Source organism: Geotrypetes seraphini, chromosome 3 (assembly GCF_902459505.1).
Source record: "Geotrypetes seraphini chromosome 3, aGeoSer1.1, whole genome shotgun sequence".
Lineage (NCBI taxonomy): Eukaryota > Metazoa > Chordata > Amphibia > Gymnophiona > Dermophiidae > Geotrypetes > Geotrypetes seraphini.
In genome coordinates this window covers 188,118,783-188,137,969 of record NC_047086.1, presented here as the reverse complement: position 1 = coordinate 188,137,969, position 19,187 = coordinate 188,118,783, and the positions used below count along the sequence as shown (strand labels likewise).

At 44.3% G+C, this 19,187-nt stretch overlaps 1 protein-coding gene across 1 annotated transcript in view; it reads left to right on the top strand.

Moving 5' to 3' along the window:
- The window catches only part of SMUG1 (single-strand-selective monofunctional uracil-DNA glycosylase 1), a 58,121-nt gene extending 39,206 nt beyond the window's left edge, over window positions 1-18,915 (top strand). The window contains exons 2-3 of the mRNA XM_033935359.1: window positions 13,911-14,221; window positions 16,667-18,915. Of these exons, the coding sequence (XP_033791250.1) occupies window positions 13,922-14,221; window positions 16,667-17,194 (828 nt within the window). The 5' untranslated portion in view covers window positions 13,911-13,921 and the 3' untranslated portion in view covers window positions 17,195-18,915. The remainder of the gene's footprint in view (window positions 1-13,910; window positions 14,222-16,666) is intronic.
- The last annotated feature ends 272 nt before the right edge of the window (window positions 18,916-19,187 follow it).

The following is a 19,187-nucleotide window of genomic DNA, read 5'->3' as shown; positions in this document are numbered from 1 at the left end:
CCAGCCCCCCTGCCGATTCTGAGCTTCCATCCCCAGCCCCCCTGCCGATTTCAGCTTCCATCCCCAGGCCCCAAGACTCACAAGCCCCCATTCCGATTCTCAGTTTCCATCCCCAGCCCCCCTGCCGATTTCAGCTTCCATCCCCAGGCCCCAAGACTCACAAGCTCCCATTCCGATTCTCAGTTTCCATCCCCAGCCCCCCTGCTTATTTCAGCTTCCATCCCCAGCCCCCCTGCCGATTTCAGCGTCCATCCCCAGGCCCCAAGATTCACCAGCCCCCATTCCGATTCATTTATTTACTGAACAGATATTAAATCGCGGGGAAGAGAGGAGAAATGCAGGGAAAGCCAGCCAAAAATAGTATTTGCTGCTGCCGAGGTCTGCTGCACGAGGTCTGCTCGCTCGCCGATTGACTCTCCCAGTACTTTGTTTCTTCCGATGTAACTTCCGGTTTCGCAAAACCGGAAGTTACATTAGATAGATAGAGTCGGGCGTCTTGCAGCTGAATCGGTGAGTCCAGTTTTTAACAAAAACGAACCGATTCGAATCGGAAGAGGAAGCTGTGGATTTGAATCGGTGAACCGATTCGAATTGTGAATCGGGCAGCACTAGTGTACACAGGTTAACACTTACTCTTCAGCCTTTTTCCAGAGCCAGTAAAACGGCAGATCAGGCATGGAAGCAGCAGGCCAGTTAATTGTGTTTTAATTGCGCAATTGATTTTTTGATCTGCATTAAAGATTTGGTGCATTAATCACATTATTAATACGCTAAATCTGCAGCCCGTTCCTTAGTCGCTTGCCTCAGCAAAGCAGAAAATCCTGTGCAGAACATAAGAATAACCATACTGGGTCACACCAATGGTCCATCTAGGTCACTATCCTGTTTCCATAGTGGCCAATCCATAGTTGCCAATCCAGGTCACAAGTACCTGGCAAAAACCCAAATATTGGCAACAAAACTCAAATAGTGGCTTTATCTGGTATTCTTTCTGCATTCCTGTGTAGTTTCTGAATGCTACTTTTTTTGCCTTTATTTTTGCAGCCACTTCCTTAGAGAAACATATTGGTTTCCAAATCCTTTTGCTTTTATTTAGTTTCTTTCAAAGCTGCTTTTTATTTTAATCTCTCATCGGGCAAGACTGCCAATACCTGTGCCTTCTTTCTCCACTGCCAATCTCTGACTGCATTTTCTACTTTGCTATATCCTTATGCCTGGAGCAGCCTTCTTCAATTAGTGCTATATACCCCCTCTCTGGCTATATTTAAGTACTGTTAACCTGGTTGCTCTGAGAGCACAGCATTTTTAATTAGAATACATTAGTTTCCTGAAGCCTCTTATTTGACTTGTCTTTGTATCTTAACTAGATTATTAACTGCATGGAGCTAGGATTGTGTCTTCCAAATATCTGTATAGTTCTATGTGACTGCAAGTAGTACTAAAAAGGAACAAATCGCAGTGTTAGTGAAAATCCCCTATTGCCTTGGCTATATCTGTCCTTGCTTACATATGAGTTCAGCAGGGATCCTCTATGTAGGTGGACTTGGCTAGCTGAGACTCTTCCTGAGGCTCCTGCTCTGGTACTAAATTTCATGCTATTCCTCCCATAGGCAATGAGTGGCCACAAATATGCCTTTGGAAGGTGTTTTTTAGACAAGCAAATAAAAGGCATGCAGGTATTTGGTGAACAGATGATTTTGTAGATAGGTTTTAAAGAGGCCATACTAGATGATGATAATGATGTAAATATTTTTGTCAGACTGGGACAGCTTTCTCCCTTGCCAGATCTCTCCATAATGCATTATTTTCGACAATTGTGTATTTTCCTTATTTGCTTTTCGGAGGCCACAAAGAATTTGCATCTAGAGCTGGGTCAAGACATTGAGCAGATGAGCACTGGCTCAGAGCACCAAGCCTCAAGGGTATCAAAAGCCCGTCTCTTTTGGTTCCCTGCAGAGACCATTCCCTGCTCCCAGCTAAAAGCGGCCCCCCGACTCCAGCAATCTGGTAGCTCTTCCTTTCTCTCAACAGTCCCTCACCCCAGGATCAGCAGCTCCTCCCACAGTCTAGCAGCGTTCGCTTTCTGTTATCTCCTCCCCCCCCCCTCTGATTCACATAAAGCTGCCTGTGCCATTCTTGAAGCTTTCTCTTTGCTGAGTCATGTCCCCTTCTGTTTCAGCGTGGCAAAAAGAAAGCTCCAGGAATGGCGGAGGCAGCGTTATGTGATCACTAATGCTGCCAGCCACCTGGAGAGAGTTGATGCAAAGGTTTAAAGGTAGAACAGGCAAGGGGGGAAGTTATAGGTTACAGAGAAGGGAACATTCCAGACCACGGGGGCTAGGAAGGGGGTTTTAGAGAGAGGGATGCTGCTGGAACACGGGCTAGGGGGGTTGAGAGAGAGGAGAGCTGTTTGATTGGGGTGAGTGAGAGTGAGAGAGGAGGAAGCTGCCAGACCACGGCGGAGGGGAGCAATGAGAGAGTAGGAAGCTGTGGATCCTAGGAAGGTGGGAGGTGATTGGTTGAGAGAGAAACCAGCTGCTAGACTTTAGATATAGGGGGAAGTTAGAGGAGGGGGTAGATATCTGACCCAGGGAAAAAAGAGAGAAGGAAAGATGTTGGACCTGGGGGAAAAAGCAGGGGAGGGAGGGAATATGGAGGAAGATATTTTGGATCTGGGGGTAGAGAAGGGAAGGATGGAGGGAAGAGAGAGGGAATGATGTTGGACCTCTGGGAAGGATGATGGAGAGAAGAAAGAAGGATGTTTGACTCGGGGCAGAGAGGAGGAATATGGAGGCAAGAGAGAGGGAAAGAGTAGAGGGGAGTGGGGGAGAGAGAGACCCAGTAGAGAAGGGCAAGATGGAGAGATGATGGAATGTGAAGAGGAGGAAATGTTGCACATGGAGCAAAGAGGGGGAGGGAGGGATGTTGGACATAGTGGCAGATGGGAGGGAGGAGGAAAGGAAGATGCTGGACCTGGGGGAATATAGGGAGGCCAAAGGGAGATATTGGACTTGGAGGGGGAGGTGAGTCAAAATATATAAAGGACAGATTATATGTGGGCATAGAGAAGTTGAGTAAAGATGTTGGACATAGAGAGGTAAATGGATAGAAGCTGGACATGGGGAAAAATGGGAAGGGAGTGCAGGCATTGGATATGGGGAGAGATCAGGAGAGTGAAAATGGTGAACACAGGGGAGATGGATATTGGGAGATATGAGATTCTAGACATCGGAGGATATAAGGAGATGGAAGAAAGATACTGAATATTTGGGGGTTTTTGGGGGGCATGGCATTTGAAGATAGAGGAGAAATGCTCAATATGAGGGAGCAAAGGGAGATGTTGAAACAGAGAAACATAGAAACATGATAGCAGATAAAGGCCAAATGGCCCATCCAGTCTGCCCAACCATAGCATGGAGCAAAGAAAACGGGACCATAGAGAGATTGGGGGAAGATGTTGGACACTGAAGAACCTATGGAGGTAGGGGTATATACTGTTTTTTTCCCATGAATGGGTCAATGCAGTTTACAAAATTAAAATCAACATAAAAGAAAGGAATACCATTAAAAAGGACAGAGCAGACCACATTCATTCCAGACTAAAAATAAAAACGCCACACTCTCCCCCTTTATCCTCTGCATCTTCAGATGACAGGTAGCCTCACTGCTCTTGCATGTAGCACATCAAAAGTACTTTCTTTTGGCCATAGGCCCTTTTATGCAGCAATATAGTAACAATATGATTTTATGTCACAGTTATGCCCACGATGAACCCCAGCAAGATAATAAAATACCTTTTAAATGTTCCTGTGGCCTCTCCTCCCATCTTATATCATCCTCCAGATTTCTCCCTCTTTCTCCTTCACCTAAGGACAGATAAATCTGTGAGTTCAGAGATTCTGAGATCTGGCTTTCCCTCGACACCTTCTTTAGAGACCCTGGAAATTCTTATGACATGAAGGGATACATAGGGAGATGGCGGGGAAATGTTAGACATAGGAAAATGGATAGGAGATGCTGAACTTTGGGAGAGATAAGGAGAGTGCACATGCTGGATATGGAGGTGGGAATTAAGAGACAGTAGGGGGGATGTTGAACTAAGGGAGAAGATAGGGATAGGGGGGAGATACTGGACATGAAGGGAATAAAAGAGATGCTTGGAGAGAGAGAGAAAGATACTGGACACAGGGAAGAGACAGCGGAAGGAAGATATTGGAAACAGGGAAGGAATGGAGAGAGAAAGACAGAGGTATTGAGCATAGGGAGAGGGGAAACACTCTTTAGAGGGAGAGAGAGCAAGAGAGGGCAGACACTAGATGGGAATAAGGATGAGGGATTTTGGACATGGAGAGGGGAAGTTACTGAAAGGAGAGAGATGGGGAATGGTAACATAGAAACTTAGAACATGACAACAGAAAAGGGCCATCGGCCCAACAAATCTGCCCACTCTAAGGACCCTCCCCCCTAAGCACTTCCTCGAAGTGAACCCACATGCTTATCCCATTTTTTCTTAAAATCGAGCACGTTGCTTGCCTCAATTACCTGAAGTGGAAGATCATTCCAACGATCTTCTACCCATCCTTTCGGTGAAGAAATACTTGCTAGTGTCGCTATGAAATCTCCCACCCCTGATTTTCAATGGATGCCCTCTTATTTCCGTAAGTCCTGTAAGGAAAAAGATATCTTCTTCTACCTCAATACGGTCAGTAACATATTTGAACGTCTCTATCATGTCTCCCCTCTCTCTGCGTTCCTCAAAAGAGTATAGCTGCAACTTACCTAGACATTCCTCATAAGGGAGATCCTTGAGTCCTGAGACCATCCTGGTGGCCATTCGCTGAACTGACTCCATTCTCAGCTTATCCTTTTGATAATGTGGCCTCCAAAATTGAACACAATATTCCAGATGAGGTCTCACCATGGACCTGTACAATGGCATTACAACTTCGGGCTTTCGGCTGACAAAACTTTTTCGGATGCAACCCAGCATTTGCCTAGCCTTGGATGAAGCTTTCTCTACTTGATTGATAGGTAGGATGCGGGAGAGAACTGAAAAGCTATAGGTGAATGCAGTAAAAAAAAAAAAAAAAAGGGAGATTTAAGAGGAGAAGGTGGAGTAAAATCTTAAAGGATAGAGAGAGAAAATTAAATGGAAGCAAGTGAAAGGTAAAGATCAGTGTCTAAAATGGATGTAGGAGAGAATGTGAAGAAGACAGGAGGAGAGAGAAGAGATATCAGATAGACTGGAGACCCTGGAAATAGAATTAAGAAAAGAAAAAAGGAAAGGAGAAACCATATGACAAAAGTAGAAAAAAAAATTCAATTTACTGATTTGAGTATTTTGATTTTTGGGAACTTACATCTGCTAACATTAAAGTTTGCACAGTGCAAGGGCTAAAGCAGCTAGGTCTCTTCAGCTTGGAGAAGAGACAGCTCAGGGGAGATATGATAGAGTTCTGTAAAATAATGAGTGGAGTGAATGTGAATCACTTGTTCACTATTTCCAAAAATACTATATTTTTAATTTTTTAATTTAGTTTTTTCTATACTGTTTTCCCAAGGGAGCCCAGAACGGTTTACACGAGTTTATTCAGGTACTCAAGCATTTTTCCCTGTCTGTCCTGGTGGGCTCACATAAGAACATAAGAATTGCCATCTCCGGATCAGACCCTGGGTCCATCAAGTCTGGTGATCCGCACATGCGGAGGCCCCGCCAGGTGTACCCTGGCATAGTTTTAGTCTTCATATCACTGTATGCTTCTCAAGGGAGATGTGCATCTAATTTACCCTTAAATCCTAGAACGGTGGATTCTGCAATTACTTCCTCTGGGAGAGCATTCCAGGTGTCCATCACTCGCTGCGTGAAACAGAACTTCCTGATATTCGTCCTGGACCTGTCCCCCCTCAGCTTCAGTCTATCTAATGTACCTGGGGCAATGGAGGGATTAAGTGACTTGCCCAAGGTCACAAGGAGCAGTGTGGGTTTTGAACCCACAACCCCAGGGTGCTGAGGCTGTAGCTTTAACCACTTCGCCACACTCTCCCACACTCTAGGAGGCATTCAATGAAGCTACTAAGTAATAGATTTAAAACAAACTAAAGAAAATATAGCTTCACACAGCGTGTAATTAATCTCTGGAATTCATTGCCAGAGAATGTGGTGAAATCAATTAGTAGGGTTTAAAAAAGGCTTGGATAATTCCCTAAAAGTTTCAAGTTTCAAGTTTATTCAATCTTTTGATGGATCGCCTATTACAATTTCTAAGCGATGTACATAATATAATAAAAAGAAATAAGAAACTTAACATAATAGTTATATTAACATAACATAAAAACAATTAAAACTTACTTGAGGGGTAAGGGAAAAGTAAAAGTTACAATTTCGGGTTTCGTAAGAATAAAGGGAAAGAACAAAAGGTAGGGTAAAAGAGGTAGCACAAGGTAGCACGAGCACACTTCTTAAGCATTAATACCAAAACGTAAGAAATTTAAATGAACTGTTAAAAATCGAAAGCATCTTTAAATAAATATGTTTTTAAAAGTTTTTTAAATGTTGTAATATTTTGTTCTATTCTAATAAATTGAGGGAGTTTATTCCACCTTTGTGGACCAGCAACAGTAAATATATCTGCTCTTCTAGTACCTATAATTTTTAGAGATGGAACAGCTAATAAACATTGATCAGTAGAGCGAAGAGATCGCTGTGTTTTGTATGGGATTAGAGATTTGGAGATGAATTGCGGCTCATTGGATGTTAGAGTTTTGAAAATTAGGAGCATTAGTTTAAAAAAGATCCTATGATTTACTGCCGCAGTAGATTGGTTTAAATAAATCATCAGCTGACCTGATGGGGGAGGTGTCCGGCACGCCCGCCGCTGTGCGGCGGCAGGAGAAGCTGTAAGACTACAATATAAGTAAAACAGTAGGTAAGTAAAAACAGGATAAGACAATATCAAAATAAAATTTTAAAACGCTGGTAAAATAAGATAACAGGAGTGTCTTGTGCCAGGAAGCTTGTGCAGTGGTAAAGTGAAGAAAAGAGAAGTCGATAGGCCATTATTGAGACGGCTTGGGAAAATCCACTGCTTATTCGTAGGATAAGCAGCAAAAAAATCTGTTTTACTACTTGGGATCTATCTAAGTACAGTGGTACCTCGGTTTTGCAAGACGAGCAAAACATTTGTAAAATCGGTGCCTCGGAAACCGAGCATGGCTTGATTTAAGAGCGCCCCCCGCAATCCGGCACCCTCCCTCCCGCGATCTGGCATCCCCCCCCCCCGATGCGATCTGGCACCCCCCCTCACGCGATTGGGCACCCCCACCACCACCACGATCCGGCACCCCCCGATGCGATTGGGCACCCTTCCACGATCCGGCACCCCCCCCCCCCCCCGAAGCTTCGTACCCTCATCTGGGCACCGGCATGTCCTGTGCTTGGTGCCGGTGCCCGAAGATCTGCCTCCTCTTCTGCTAGGCCTTGAGCATCTGAGCATGCTCAAGGCCTGCGAGTTCACGTTCAGAACCAGACTGGGATCAAGGGATGACCTAAGTAAATGCAGGGTATATATGGAATGGTCAGAGAAATGTCCTGTTGTAGTAGATAAGGTGAAAGCCGATCAAGGCTTTAATGTCTTATGCATTCAACTGGATTTATCAATTTATTTATTTTTTTACACTATCCACCATGATGTACTTTCTGGAATGTTAGAACTTGTGTAGTTCTTAAATGGTTCTCCTCTTACTTATTTGATTAGCAGCAGAGTGTGCTATGGGCATGCCCCAGGGATCTTTACTTCCCCCTATGTTATTCAATTTGTTTTTGGCACCAATAGCTGCTATCTTAAGCAAATTGGATAGTGAATTTCATACTTTTGCTGATGACATCCAAATTACAATTTATGCTAAGGATGATCAGTGTTCAGTAATTAAGAAATTGAATGAGAGTTTAGATGAGACAGCGGCTTGGCTTGCTCAGCATGACCTAGCGCTGTAAGCAACTAGTCTGTTGCAAAGTGGCTATCATGCTATTCAGATCCTTTATTGGTGAAGCTAGTAGCGATTGGTACAGAACTAAAAGTATATGACACATCAGGAAGACTGATAATCAACTGAGCCTTAATGCTCAGATATGCGCAATTGTGCATTTTTGCTTTTCTAAATTAAGATTAATATGCTTATTAAAGGTAATATCTTTCTACTGCCAACTTAACTAAGGTTGTATTTGCTACTGTCACCAGCAGACTTATTGTAATTTGTTATGTTGAGGCTTGTCAAAAACTAAAACTTAGAAGGCTTCAATTTATTCAAAATATGGAGGATAAGTTTTCATCAATGAGCATATTCCTCCCCTGATTCCACATCAGTCGCACTGCAAATTCGTTAAGGCTAAATCCTCCAAACTCCTCCCTCTTTCTCCTTCATCTAAGGACAGATAAATCTGTGAGTTCAGAGATTCTGAGCTCTGGCTTTCCCTTGACACCTGCTCTAGAGACCCTGGAAATTTCAATTATCCTTCTCCTGGAAGCGTAGGGAGGACGAACGGCACTTTTCAGGCATTTGAACATTAATTAATATGAAATCACAATTGTTCCTGCGACAGAATTACATGCAGCAGCCAGACTCACGGCAGATGAGCCAGGCTGATTAATACTGCAGCAGGGCAAGGACTAAAGGATTTAATGATGATTAGCCGCTTGCTGCAAAAGTGTTAATCTTAGACCCGGCCACTTCCAGCACAGTGCCGCCAGGGAGCTACCAGTTTACAGACAGCAGAACACGAGTAGCTGCATCTTAAGCCACAGATTCCTTGGGAAACAGTGACCAGAGCCTTTGCTGTTTGGAGAGCTGTCAAGTGTGTTAACAGTGTGATCCAGATCTCTGGAGACACAATCAGTCTTCATTCTCTCTTTGCCTCTATCCATGAGTTCTTATGCTGTGTTTGACTTTGTACGAAATAATCCCTGGCTGGGTGTTTGTGCCATACAGAGAGGGCATGGCATCAGATTTTTGAGAGGGATCTTTCTGAGCAAGTCTACAAATACAATCCTGCTAGATTGATCCCTCATCTTGCACCCTAGATGACAAAACCTTCAACTATCCACTTAGGGATTGATTCACTAAGGCCAGCGATCGTCGCTAAACCTGTTTTCACAGGTTTAGTGACATTGCTGCTAACCAACCCTATTTACTAAACGGCCCACTGCGTGTTTTTCCCTTTGATTGCCCATTTTCCAATCCAGCCATGCAAATTAGTAAAATCCCATGCAAAATGGCCAAGCGATTGATTCACTTACATTGCTTAGCTATTTAGCATCGGGTTTTACCGATCCTAAAACCTGATAGAAACATAGAAATAGACGGCAGATAAGGGCCCACGGCCCATCTAGTCTGCCCACCTTAATGTCCCTCCCCTACCTTTGCCCTGTGAAGAGATCCCATGTGCCGATCCCATTTGGCCTTAAAATCAGGCAAGCTGCTGGCCTCAATCACCTGTAGTGGAAGACTATTCCAGCGATCAACCACTCTTTCAGTGAAAAAGAATTTCCTGGTGTCACCTCGTAGTTTCCCGCCCCTGATTTTCAACGGATGCCCTCTTGTTGTCGTGGGACCCTTGAAAAAGAAGATATCTTCCTCCGCCTCGATGCGGCCCGTAAGATACTTGAACGTCTCGATCATGTCCCCCCTCTCTCTGTGCTCCTCGAGCGAGTATAGCTGTAATTTGTCAAGCCGTTTTTCGTATGGTAGATCCTTGAGTCCCGAGACCATCTGGGTGGCCATTCTTTGCACCGACTCCAGTCTCAGCACATCCTTGCGATAATGCGGCCTCCAGAATTGCACACAGTATTCCAGGTGGGGCCTCACCATGGATCTATACAATGGCATAATGACTTCCGCCTTACGACTGACGAAACCCCTTCGTATGCAGCCCATGATTGCTGCCTGTTTTTTCTTTTCCCCACTCCCTCCTGCTAGGAAAGACCTCCCCCTACCTTCCATCCCCCGTAAAGAAAAAAGCTTCCCTCCTGCCATCTTTTTGGGGTTCGGGGGGGACGGTGGCTCAGGGGTGCTAGCACGGGACAGATGGCGTGTTTAAGTTGCACAGAACATCTATTCCATTTTTTAAAAAAGCAGAAGCCCTGACAGTAGTGACAGGAAGCTGCTTCCCCTGTCACTACTGTTAGGGTTCTGCGCATGTGGCAATCGCTTACTGAGTGATTGAGTCGGTGGGTTTGCATGCAAATGATTTGCATGCAAACTTGATAGTGATTCAATCGCTGTTGGAAAATTGGCCAGAGAATCGGCCAACAGTGATTGAGTCGCTATCTTTAGTGAATCTAGCCCTTAGTTCATAGTTCTAGGAGGTTCTCCCTAGAGATGAACTGGGTGTGCAGCACTGTGTTTCAGCTCCTGCAGTTGGCTTTTGATTTCAGTACTAATTGAATTAATTTGTTTTGTTAGTGAATGAAACTGTGAAGGAGTCTAAGGGCCAAAACTACGGTAAATTCACCGAAGCCCACAGGAATTGAATGAGCTTCGGTGTGTTTACCACGACAGCATCGCAACTGTGGCTTTTTAAAAGTGGCCCTAAATCTGGAATGTTAGAAAAGCTGGAGTTTATAAGTAATCCCACAAATGGCCACTAGGGGGTCATTGGAGAAGATTTTGAAGCCAGAGCCAAAGGAGTAGGAGCAACTGGGGATCATTCCTGATCCCACTAAACATGAGAAAGACCAGGAATAGGATCAGGAGCAAATGTGGGGAGTAGTCTTCTGGGGAAGCCATTGGGAGGGAAGTTGTTTATGCTGGGGGGAGAGAGGGTTGGGTAGTAGGGGTTCTTCATAGGAGAGGGATCGGATGTCTTAGTTAGATTGTGAGCCTTTGGGACAGTAAGGGAATTTCTAAGTACCTATTTTACTTATAATTTTAATGCACCCTATTGTCTATTTTTCTGTAAACCGCTTAGAATCCTAACGGAGTTTAGCGGTATATAAGAAATAAATTACATTACATTAAGGGGCAGTTGGTGGGGAGGGATGCTGCTTCCTGAGGCATAGGGAGAGCACATAGCCCATAGAAAGATAACCAGAGGGAGAACTAGAGAGTCTGTTAATCAGCTCTGAAACATGATGATTTTGACCCAGAGAACAAAGTTACAAATAAGGGGAAACTAGGAAAGGCCCAGATACTGATCTATTCATTCTGCAACTTTGAGTGGAGGCCTTTAAGTTCCCTGTAGCGTTATAACTTGACTTGAGGCAATTCTGTTTGTACATCCTTCCCTCCAGCCTCCCGTCCTCTCCTCAGTCTGAGTGAGGAAGCAGCAGCCCAATGGTGTTTGATGCCCTAGGCCACATGTGTCGAACGCAAGGCCCGCAGGCTGAATCCAGCCCACAGTAACTGTGCGCCTGACACTACCACCTTCCTGCCGCTGAAATTTAAAATCTTTGGGCAGCCGACGCAAAATCAGCCTCCCGCCATAGTTCTGCCCCAGAAGTATTCTTTCTGCAATGTCCTGCCTACCCTGAAGGGAGGCTGGCTTCGCATCGGATGCCTGAAGATTTTAAATTTCAGCGGTTGGGAGGTGGTAGGGGGGAGTCGGGAACTAGGGACAGGTCGTACCATAGGATCCAGCTGAGAGGGGAGGGCTGGGTTTAGGAATGAGGGAAGGACATGCTGCACGGGCTGGGAGGGGGTTGGGTAGGACTGAGGCTGCACAGGTTGGGGGTTAAGAAAGGAGGAAGAGAGAGATGCTGCCAGTGGGTGAGGGAAGAGAAAAAGAAAATTCTTGAAAAAAGTTGTGTGGAGTGGGAAGGAAAGAGAGATGGTATACATGGGGAAAAGCAGAGAATTGTTGGACATGATAGTGGTGGAGAGGAGGGTGGAAAAAATGTTACACTGGGAGGGAGGAGAGATGCCAAACTGCAGGAAGAAGAGGAGAGAGATGCTAGATCACGGAAAGGAGAGGAGAGATGTTAGACCACAGGAAAAGGGAGACCATGGGAAGAGGAGCTTGGGCGGGGTCTGGGGGTGGAGCTTTCAGATCCCCCTCAAACAAAGCATTCTGCTGTCTATGCCTAGAATGATTATTTGAATAAAGTTGGGATTAAGTGTGGTAGCATCTATGAGGTGAAAATAACCAGGTGAATTGCTGGAATGGTGTCGCAGGGTAAGGAAGGATCTATACTTCTACAAAGACTAAGTATCTTAATAAGCCTGTGTGTTAGATTTTGGCCCCTTATGTGATTGAGTTTGATACCCCTGCCCTAGGCAAACCTTCAGTTGTGCACCTCACCACCCAGGGGCAGCTCAAAGCCCCTATCACTTCTCCTCTCCACGTAGTTCATCTCCCATTCCTCTTTTTATGCCTCCCCAGATTGCCAGCATCTCCTCATCCTTTCTAACTTTGCCCCTCCCCCTTCTCAGCTGGCCATTATTCCCCCCTTCTATGCTGACTCCAGACTTTAAAAAGAGAAAAAATATGTTGAAAAGGTATTTTTCTTTTATTGACATACTCTATTATTGCTTTTCAAGTGTTTGACTTGCATTATAACGTTGAAAATGCATAAATAAAAAAATTAATAAAGCTGGGTGGGCCCTTTATAAACAGGCTCTGTATGTCCTGCCTTTCTCCAACAGGGTGTGTGCAGCACTCTGTCTTCTCTGAGCTGGGGTGTGCGGCATCAGCAAGCATGTCGGGGGAAGGCTTTTGCAAATCCCAGAGTAGTGCTGCTGTCTCCAAATTCTACTACCCTAATCACGTCTAGTCTGCCTATTGGCAGAGCTGGGCCTGGTGATAGGACTGCAACACTCTTCCTGGCTTTTCATCTACTGCAAGCACATGCTTGCATTTTAATGGTTTTTCTACCCCCAGGGGTCTTGGTACCCTAGGCATTTGCCCCTCTCGCCTGCTAATCACGACCCTGCTTCCATGTGTTGAAATGGTAAGCTCTCTGTGCAGTCCCAAAGCTCTGTGTGAATTGCTGGTTCGTTTTAAGGTGAAAGCAGAATGAAATGAGACCAAAGACTAATTAAGCGTCAAAGTGTAGGAGTGAGCATTCCTGTCTGCTTGCTGGAAATTTACATATGAGGGTGAATCCCAGGGACCTGTGCTGGGCGGATAGCAATTTCAGTAAATTTGAAAGAAAGTATAATTACTTTCGATCCATTATAGCCATCGCCTGAGTTCAGACTGTAATTTGTTGGGTCTGAGGCCCCCTTGGCCCTGCCTGTGATCATCAGTAATTAATGCGGAGTCTGGGCTGTTTGCTCTGTGCTACCTTTCGCCTCTTATTCACTGTAAATATTTGTACTTGAGCAGAGGTAGCGCTAATTACACTAATGATATAAAGCAGCAGGCTATAAAAAAACACATTCCTAGGCGGAATAATAGATTTGATGGTTTCCTGGTAGTTTAGGGAGGGACATAAAGTAAGTGAGATGGGCAGGAAAGAAAAGATGTCCTCTCTGCTTTTAAGAGCACCCCTGGGAGACATACCTTTGAGGTGCAATAAATCGTGATTGTTACAGTACATTCTGCTGATAACATTTTCAGCTACATGGTGCACTGTTTTCATAAAGTGTTTATACTCTTCTGAGCACAGAACTATGAGAGTACCAGCTGCTTGAGTGGCAACGGGTGCTGCAGGGCAGGATTGGGATGCATTGGCAGAGCAGTGTATGGATCTCAGTGCAGAAAGAGCAAGAGGAATTGCAGAGCAAGATTGAGGTACTGTATACTGCCAGGGGCAGAGCTGAGTGTGGATCCTGATACTGGAATAGAAGGGATTGTTTCAGGGCAGGATTGAGGCGCTTTACCCAGGCTTCATCATTTGTGTGTGGTTGTTGAAGTGAGAGTGTCCTGCATTCGTGTGAAGTCCTTTATAAGCACATTTAAATGCTTTTATTTTCAGGTGATGTCAGAATGATGGAAGGGCTGGGAGATCCCTCTGGCTCTCTTCACTTGATCCCGGGCACTCCCTTTGATAAGATAAATGCCATTCTGGAGGGAGACGGTGTAGCAGAGCGCTTTCTGAAGGTGGAGTTGGAGCTGAACGTCAGACTGAAGGCACTTTCCTTCCAGGAGCCAATCTGCTATGTCTATAACCCCCTGGAATACGCGTGGGATCCCCACCAGTATTACGTGAAGCGGTACTGCCAGTGGGCCAAGGATGTGCTCTTCCTGGGGATGAATCCAGGGCCTTTCGGAATGGCTCAAACTGGGGTAATGAATAATATATCTTATTTTCAGAGAATTTTCTAACTTCATGTGAATCAGGCCTTCGGTCTCTACCAAGCTCAGTTTTGGATACAAACCCTTCCTCAGGCACCTCAAATGCAATAGAAGAGCCACAATCTAGTTCAGTTTCCACAGGGAGAACGAACAATTAAGTAAGCTGTACTATAGCACACTTATTATTGGTTTGATCTGAGGTTCTATTGCTATAGGTCCAGCACCTCTTCATCATCCCTTTTCCTGCCGGCAGGTTGCTGACACAAGTAGCACCAAATACAGGCTGTTTCTGGGCCGTCCCAGCTCACAGGAAGTGGGTGGGATGTGGTACAGGAAAGGCCCTGTTGGGCCAGACCCAGAAACAGCCTTTATTTGGTGCTGCTTGTGCCGGTGACCTGTCATGCATGTTTGCATACCGATGGGAGAAGAGGTGCTGTTGGACCTGCGGGAGACAGGAATGAAGCAGTGCTGGAATCGTTTATAGTGGTAATGGAACGGATGTCAGGGTTCAAAGGATGAGGAAGAGGGATCACGTGTTGGATGGAAGTGGGGAGGGCAGAAGGGAATATGCTAGAAGGGAGTGGGGAGGGTAAAAGGGCACATTGGATGGAAGTGGAGAGGAGAGAGAGGGCATATGCTGGAAGTGGGGAGGAGAGAGAGGGCAGACTGATGGAAGTGGGGAGGAGAGAAAGGGGCAAATGCATAATGGAAATAGGAAAGAGAGGCACACGCTGGATGGAAGTGTGGAAGAGAGAGGGGGCAGACACTAGATGGAAGCATGGAGAAGACAGACACTAGATGAAAGAGGAGTAGAGAAGGTATAAGCTGGATGGGGGGAAGAGGATAGAGTTAGAGAATGGGGCTGAAAGAGGCAGCAAGCTGTAGATGGACCCAATAAAAAAAGGTAAATTGAGGATTGGAAAGTAAGAAAAAAACTAAATCTGAACAGAGGCAGAAAATTGAAGAAAACTGAAAGGAATTTGAAGAGAAAAAACTGACAAATGGGCAGGAAATCCTGGCAACAGAACCACCAACAGAACTGAAAAAGTAAATAGCCAGACAACAAAGGTAGAAAAAAGGAATTTTATTTTTAGTTTAAGACAAAGTAGTGTGGTAACCATGTTAATAAATATTAATAAATAAAAATAGACAATTAGGTGCTCTCCTTATTGGATTAATTTTAATACATTTTTGACTAACTTTAGAGACCAAAACCTCCTTCCTCAGGTCAGGACAGGGTACCATAATAGCAGTATACTGTCCTAACCTGAGTAAGAAGGTTTTGGTTTCTGAAAGCTAATTGAAAAATATATTTAGTCCAATAAAATGATATCATTTTCCATTTTTTTATTTGCATTTGTTGATTTGTAATGTAGTGGTTGGAATATGCCAGTTTTTAGCAATCTACGGAAAAAAATTTTGCTCACTTAAACTTGGTCCTTGGAGAGAACATTGGCATAGGGATACCAGAGCACAGTGGCGTAAAAAGGGAGGTTGGTACCCGGCATCGCTGCAACATGCACCCCCTACTCTTTCCTACTGCTTGAGCACCCCTCGCTCCTGCATACCTCTTGAAATGTTCACTGGCATGAGCAGCCATCTTCTACCTGCTGCTTGTGCTAGCCTCAGTTCCCTTCTGAAGTCACGTCCTGGTCCCATGACCAGGAAGTGACATTAGAAGGGAGCCAAGGTCAGCACAAGCAGCAAGTAGAAGATGCTGCTCATGCTGGTGAACATTTTAAAGAGGAATTTGGGAGGGGTAGAGAAGAGCCGGCGCCCCTCATGAAGATGGCACCCAGAACGGTTTTGCCACCTCCTTATTATACCACTGCCAGAGCACTGTTGTGTCTGCAAATTGTTGTCTGGTCAGGCTGTACTACAGAATATGGTGAACTGGAAACCACAGTGAAGAGGACAACAAATGACGATCAAAAGAGCTTTATACAGCCCAATAAAACTCAAAAGCTTTATTTAATCCAATAAGACTTGACATAGGCCTATGTTTCGGCTGAATGGCCTTCACCAGGAGTCTAAAATATCCTAGAACAAAAAGTCAATCAGAATTGGTTTCTACAAAAAGATGGAACACTCAAACTCGATCATTCTTGTCAACATAATTAACCGGCAATGCTCACAGCAGCATGGATACAAACCATTCGCTCTGCTGTTCTAAGATATTTCAGACTCCTGATGAAGGCCATTCATCTGAAATATAGGCCTGGAGTCTTATTGGATTAAATAAAGCTCTTGAGTCTTATTGGACTGTATTGTATAAAGCTCCTGTGAATTTCATTTATCATCTTTACTGTGGCTTCTTGTTCTGCTGCTGGCTTTGAAGATTGGTTCTTCTCTTTTTTCTTCTTGTGTACGCCGAATTGAAATGTGCAGCATCACTTAGTTCCTTTAATGGGTTTCTTCTCTTTGCCTTCCGTGTAGGTGCCCTTTGGTGAAGTAAAACATGTCAAAGAATGGTTACAAGTTCAGGGACAGGTTTTGAAGCCTGATCTTGAGCACCCCAAGAGGCCAGTTCTGGGGCTGGACTGCCCCCAGAGCGAGGTGAGTGGGGCCCGATTCTGGGGCTTCTTCAAGTCACTCTGTGGAGATCCAGACACTTTCTTCCGTAGCTGCTTTGTCCACAACCTCTGCCCACTCGTCTTCATGACCCACTCGGGGAGGAACCTGACTCCTGGTGACTTGCCTGCAGCACAGCGAGAGCATCTACTCAAGCTCTGTGATGATGCCTTGTGCCAAGTTGTAGAGGTTCTGGGTGCACGAACAGTGATTGGGGTTGGGAAATTTGCCGAGCAGCGGGCAAGGCGAGCTTTGGCAGCAGCTGGTATGGAAGTCAGTGTGAAGGGAGTGATGCATCCCTCACCTCGAAACCCACAGGCAAATAAAGGCTGGGACAGCATCATGCTTACCCAGCTGCAAGAACTACAAGTTCTACCACTCTTGAAGAGCTGAAGTCATGCTGCCGGTTTTCCAGGAGAAGCCCCTTGAGATTCTGGAAAGAGATTAATTTCAATACACTACAGATGCCTTCTCAACCACTGAATAACTTTACAGAACCACTGAATAACTTTACAGAACTCTTGGCTAAAATATAGAAGCTAAGAACTCTTTCTTTCAGAATATTCACTTGAATTTCTTTAGATTTGAACAAAATAATTGTTAAACTATGCTTTCTAATAGCTAGAGGAGAGGTGGTTTGCAGGTTCTCTGTCCCTCTTGCTGCAGGTAAAACATGCCAGCCCTACCTGTCCAGAGCTTGAAGCACTGCACCCATACTGCCAAAAAATCGGTAAAATACGGCAGAAAAGCAACAAGCCATAGGAAAGGGAGGGCAAAAACAAGGAAAATGTTAGATATTAATCTACAAATTATGTATTTGCGCTTTGTTGTGCACGCAAATCGGTGCACACGTCAGATTGACCCGTACAACTTAATTGATCAATTGGCCTAATCATTGCTGATAATTGGCAATTAATACCTCATAATTTATGCTAATTGGCCCTAATTAAAAGTTATACGCAGAGGGCGCGATTCTATAAAAAGTGTCCGCCAGTTGCAGTGTGCAAATATGAAAAGGGACCATGGCCAGGGGTGGATCATGGGCTTTCTTAAAAGTTATGCGCATTGGTTTAGAATGCACCCAACTAATGCACAGCTTTGGCGTAGGCATTTAGGCCTGCTTTTAGCTGGCCTAAGTTATGCGATGCACACAGGCACTAAGGGCTCCTTTTACTAAGCTGCGCTAGCATTTTTAGCGCACGCTATCTCCACGCTACACAAAAAATACTAACGCCAGCAGTATGGAGGTGTTAGCGTGTAGCGCACATTAAGCGCGTGCTAAAACCGCTAACGCAGCTTAGTAAAAGGAGCCCTAAGTGTGATTTTATAAAACGTGTGCACACCTTGTAGAATCGTACTAAGCACCATTCTAGTCTGTGGCAAGTCTTTTGGGCAATATATATAGAATCATCAAAAGAAATTGTACAATGTAATACTCGACAGTGAGCCTTCTCAGGAGTCGCCCTCAAGCTCTGGAATTTACTCCCAGAGGGGCTACATCAAATTCCAGACTTCCTCTACTTCACAAAGCAGGTAAAAAAAAAAAAGACTAGCTCTTCACCCAAGCCTTTAATACATAGGGTGATTAACTAAACACTCATTCTACACTGGAACTAGCTTGCTACACATACCAACTAAATCAGTTCCTTATGTAATAATTAGCCTTCCATCTGATTATCCCAACACACACTGTTCCCCATCTTGTCCCCATCTAATATCTGCATTTGGCCCCTCGGCTAAAGGATAAACTGTATTATAGAAAAGCATTGGCGTCATATCTATGTTATTTGAATGTTCTGTTTTGTTCACCCAATTATAAGTATTATGTCTCCCTTTTAGTATGTATTATATCTTTCTCATTTGAATTCCGGTGCTATTAGTAAGTATATTTTTGAAACTGTTTCAGGGTAGCCCTATTATGTTTCAATTTACTTATTTTGACTATACCTCATTTGTTGCATTTATGTTGGTCTTTTTACTACTGTTATGCTGTTCGGATAATTGTAAGTTTTATTTGAATTATACGTGCTGTAAACCACCTTGAATGAACCTCTTCATAATGGTGCTTAATAAATCCCAATAAATAAATCAGGCCCTAAGGGGGTAATTTTATAGTTTTTGGTATACTGGTATTTGTTATAAAGTATTGTTCGGCCTTGTACGTAATTATCTAGTAGATTCGTTTACATTTGTAAATTCAAAGCACTCTCGATGCACACATGCTGTGTTTACCTTTTTCCTTCAGTCAAAAGTTGTCAGTATAAAAAACATTGTCTTCTCTAATATCGACTGCTTGCGCATACCAGTATTATAGGAGACAATTGAAAACATATCTGTATACAAGATTTTTAGGAAATTAATGTATTACATTCAACTGTATATGTGC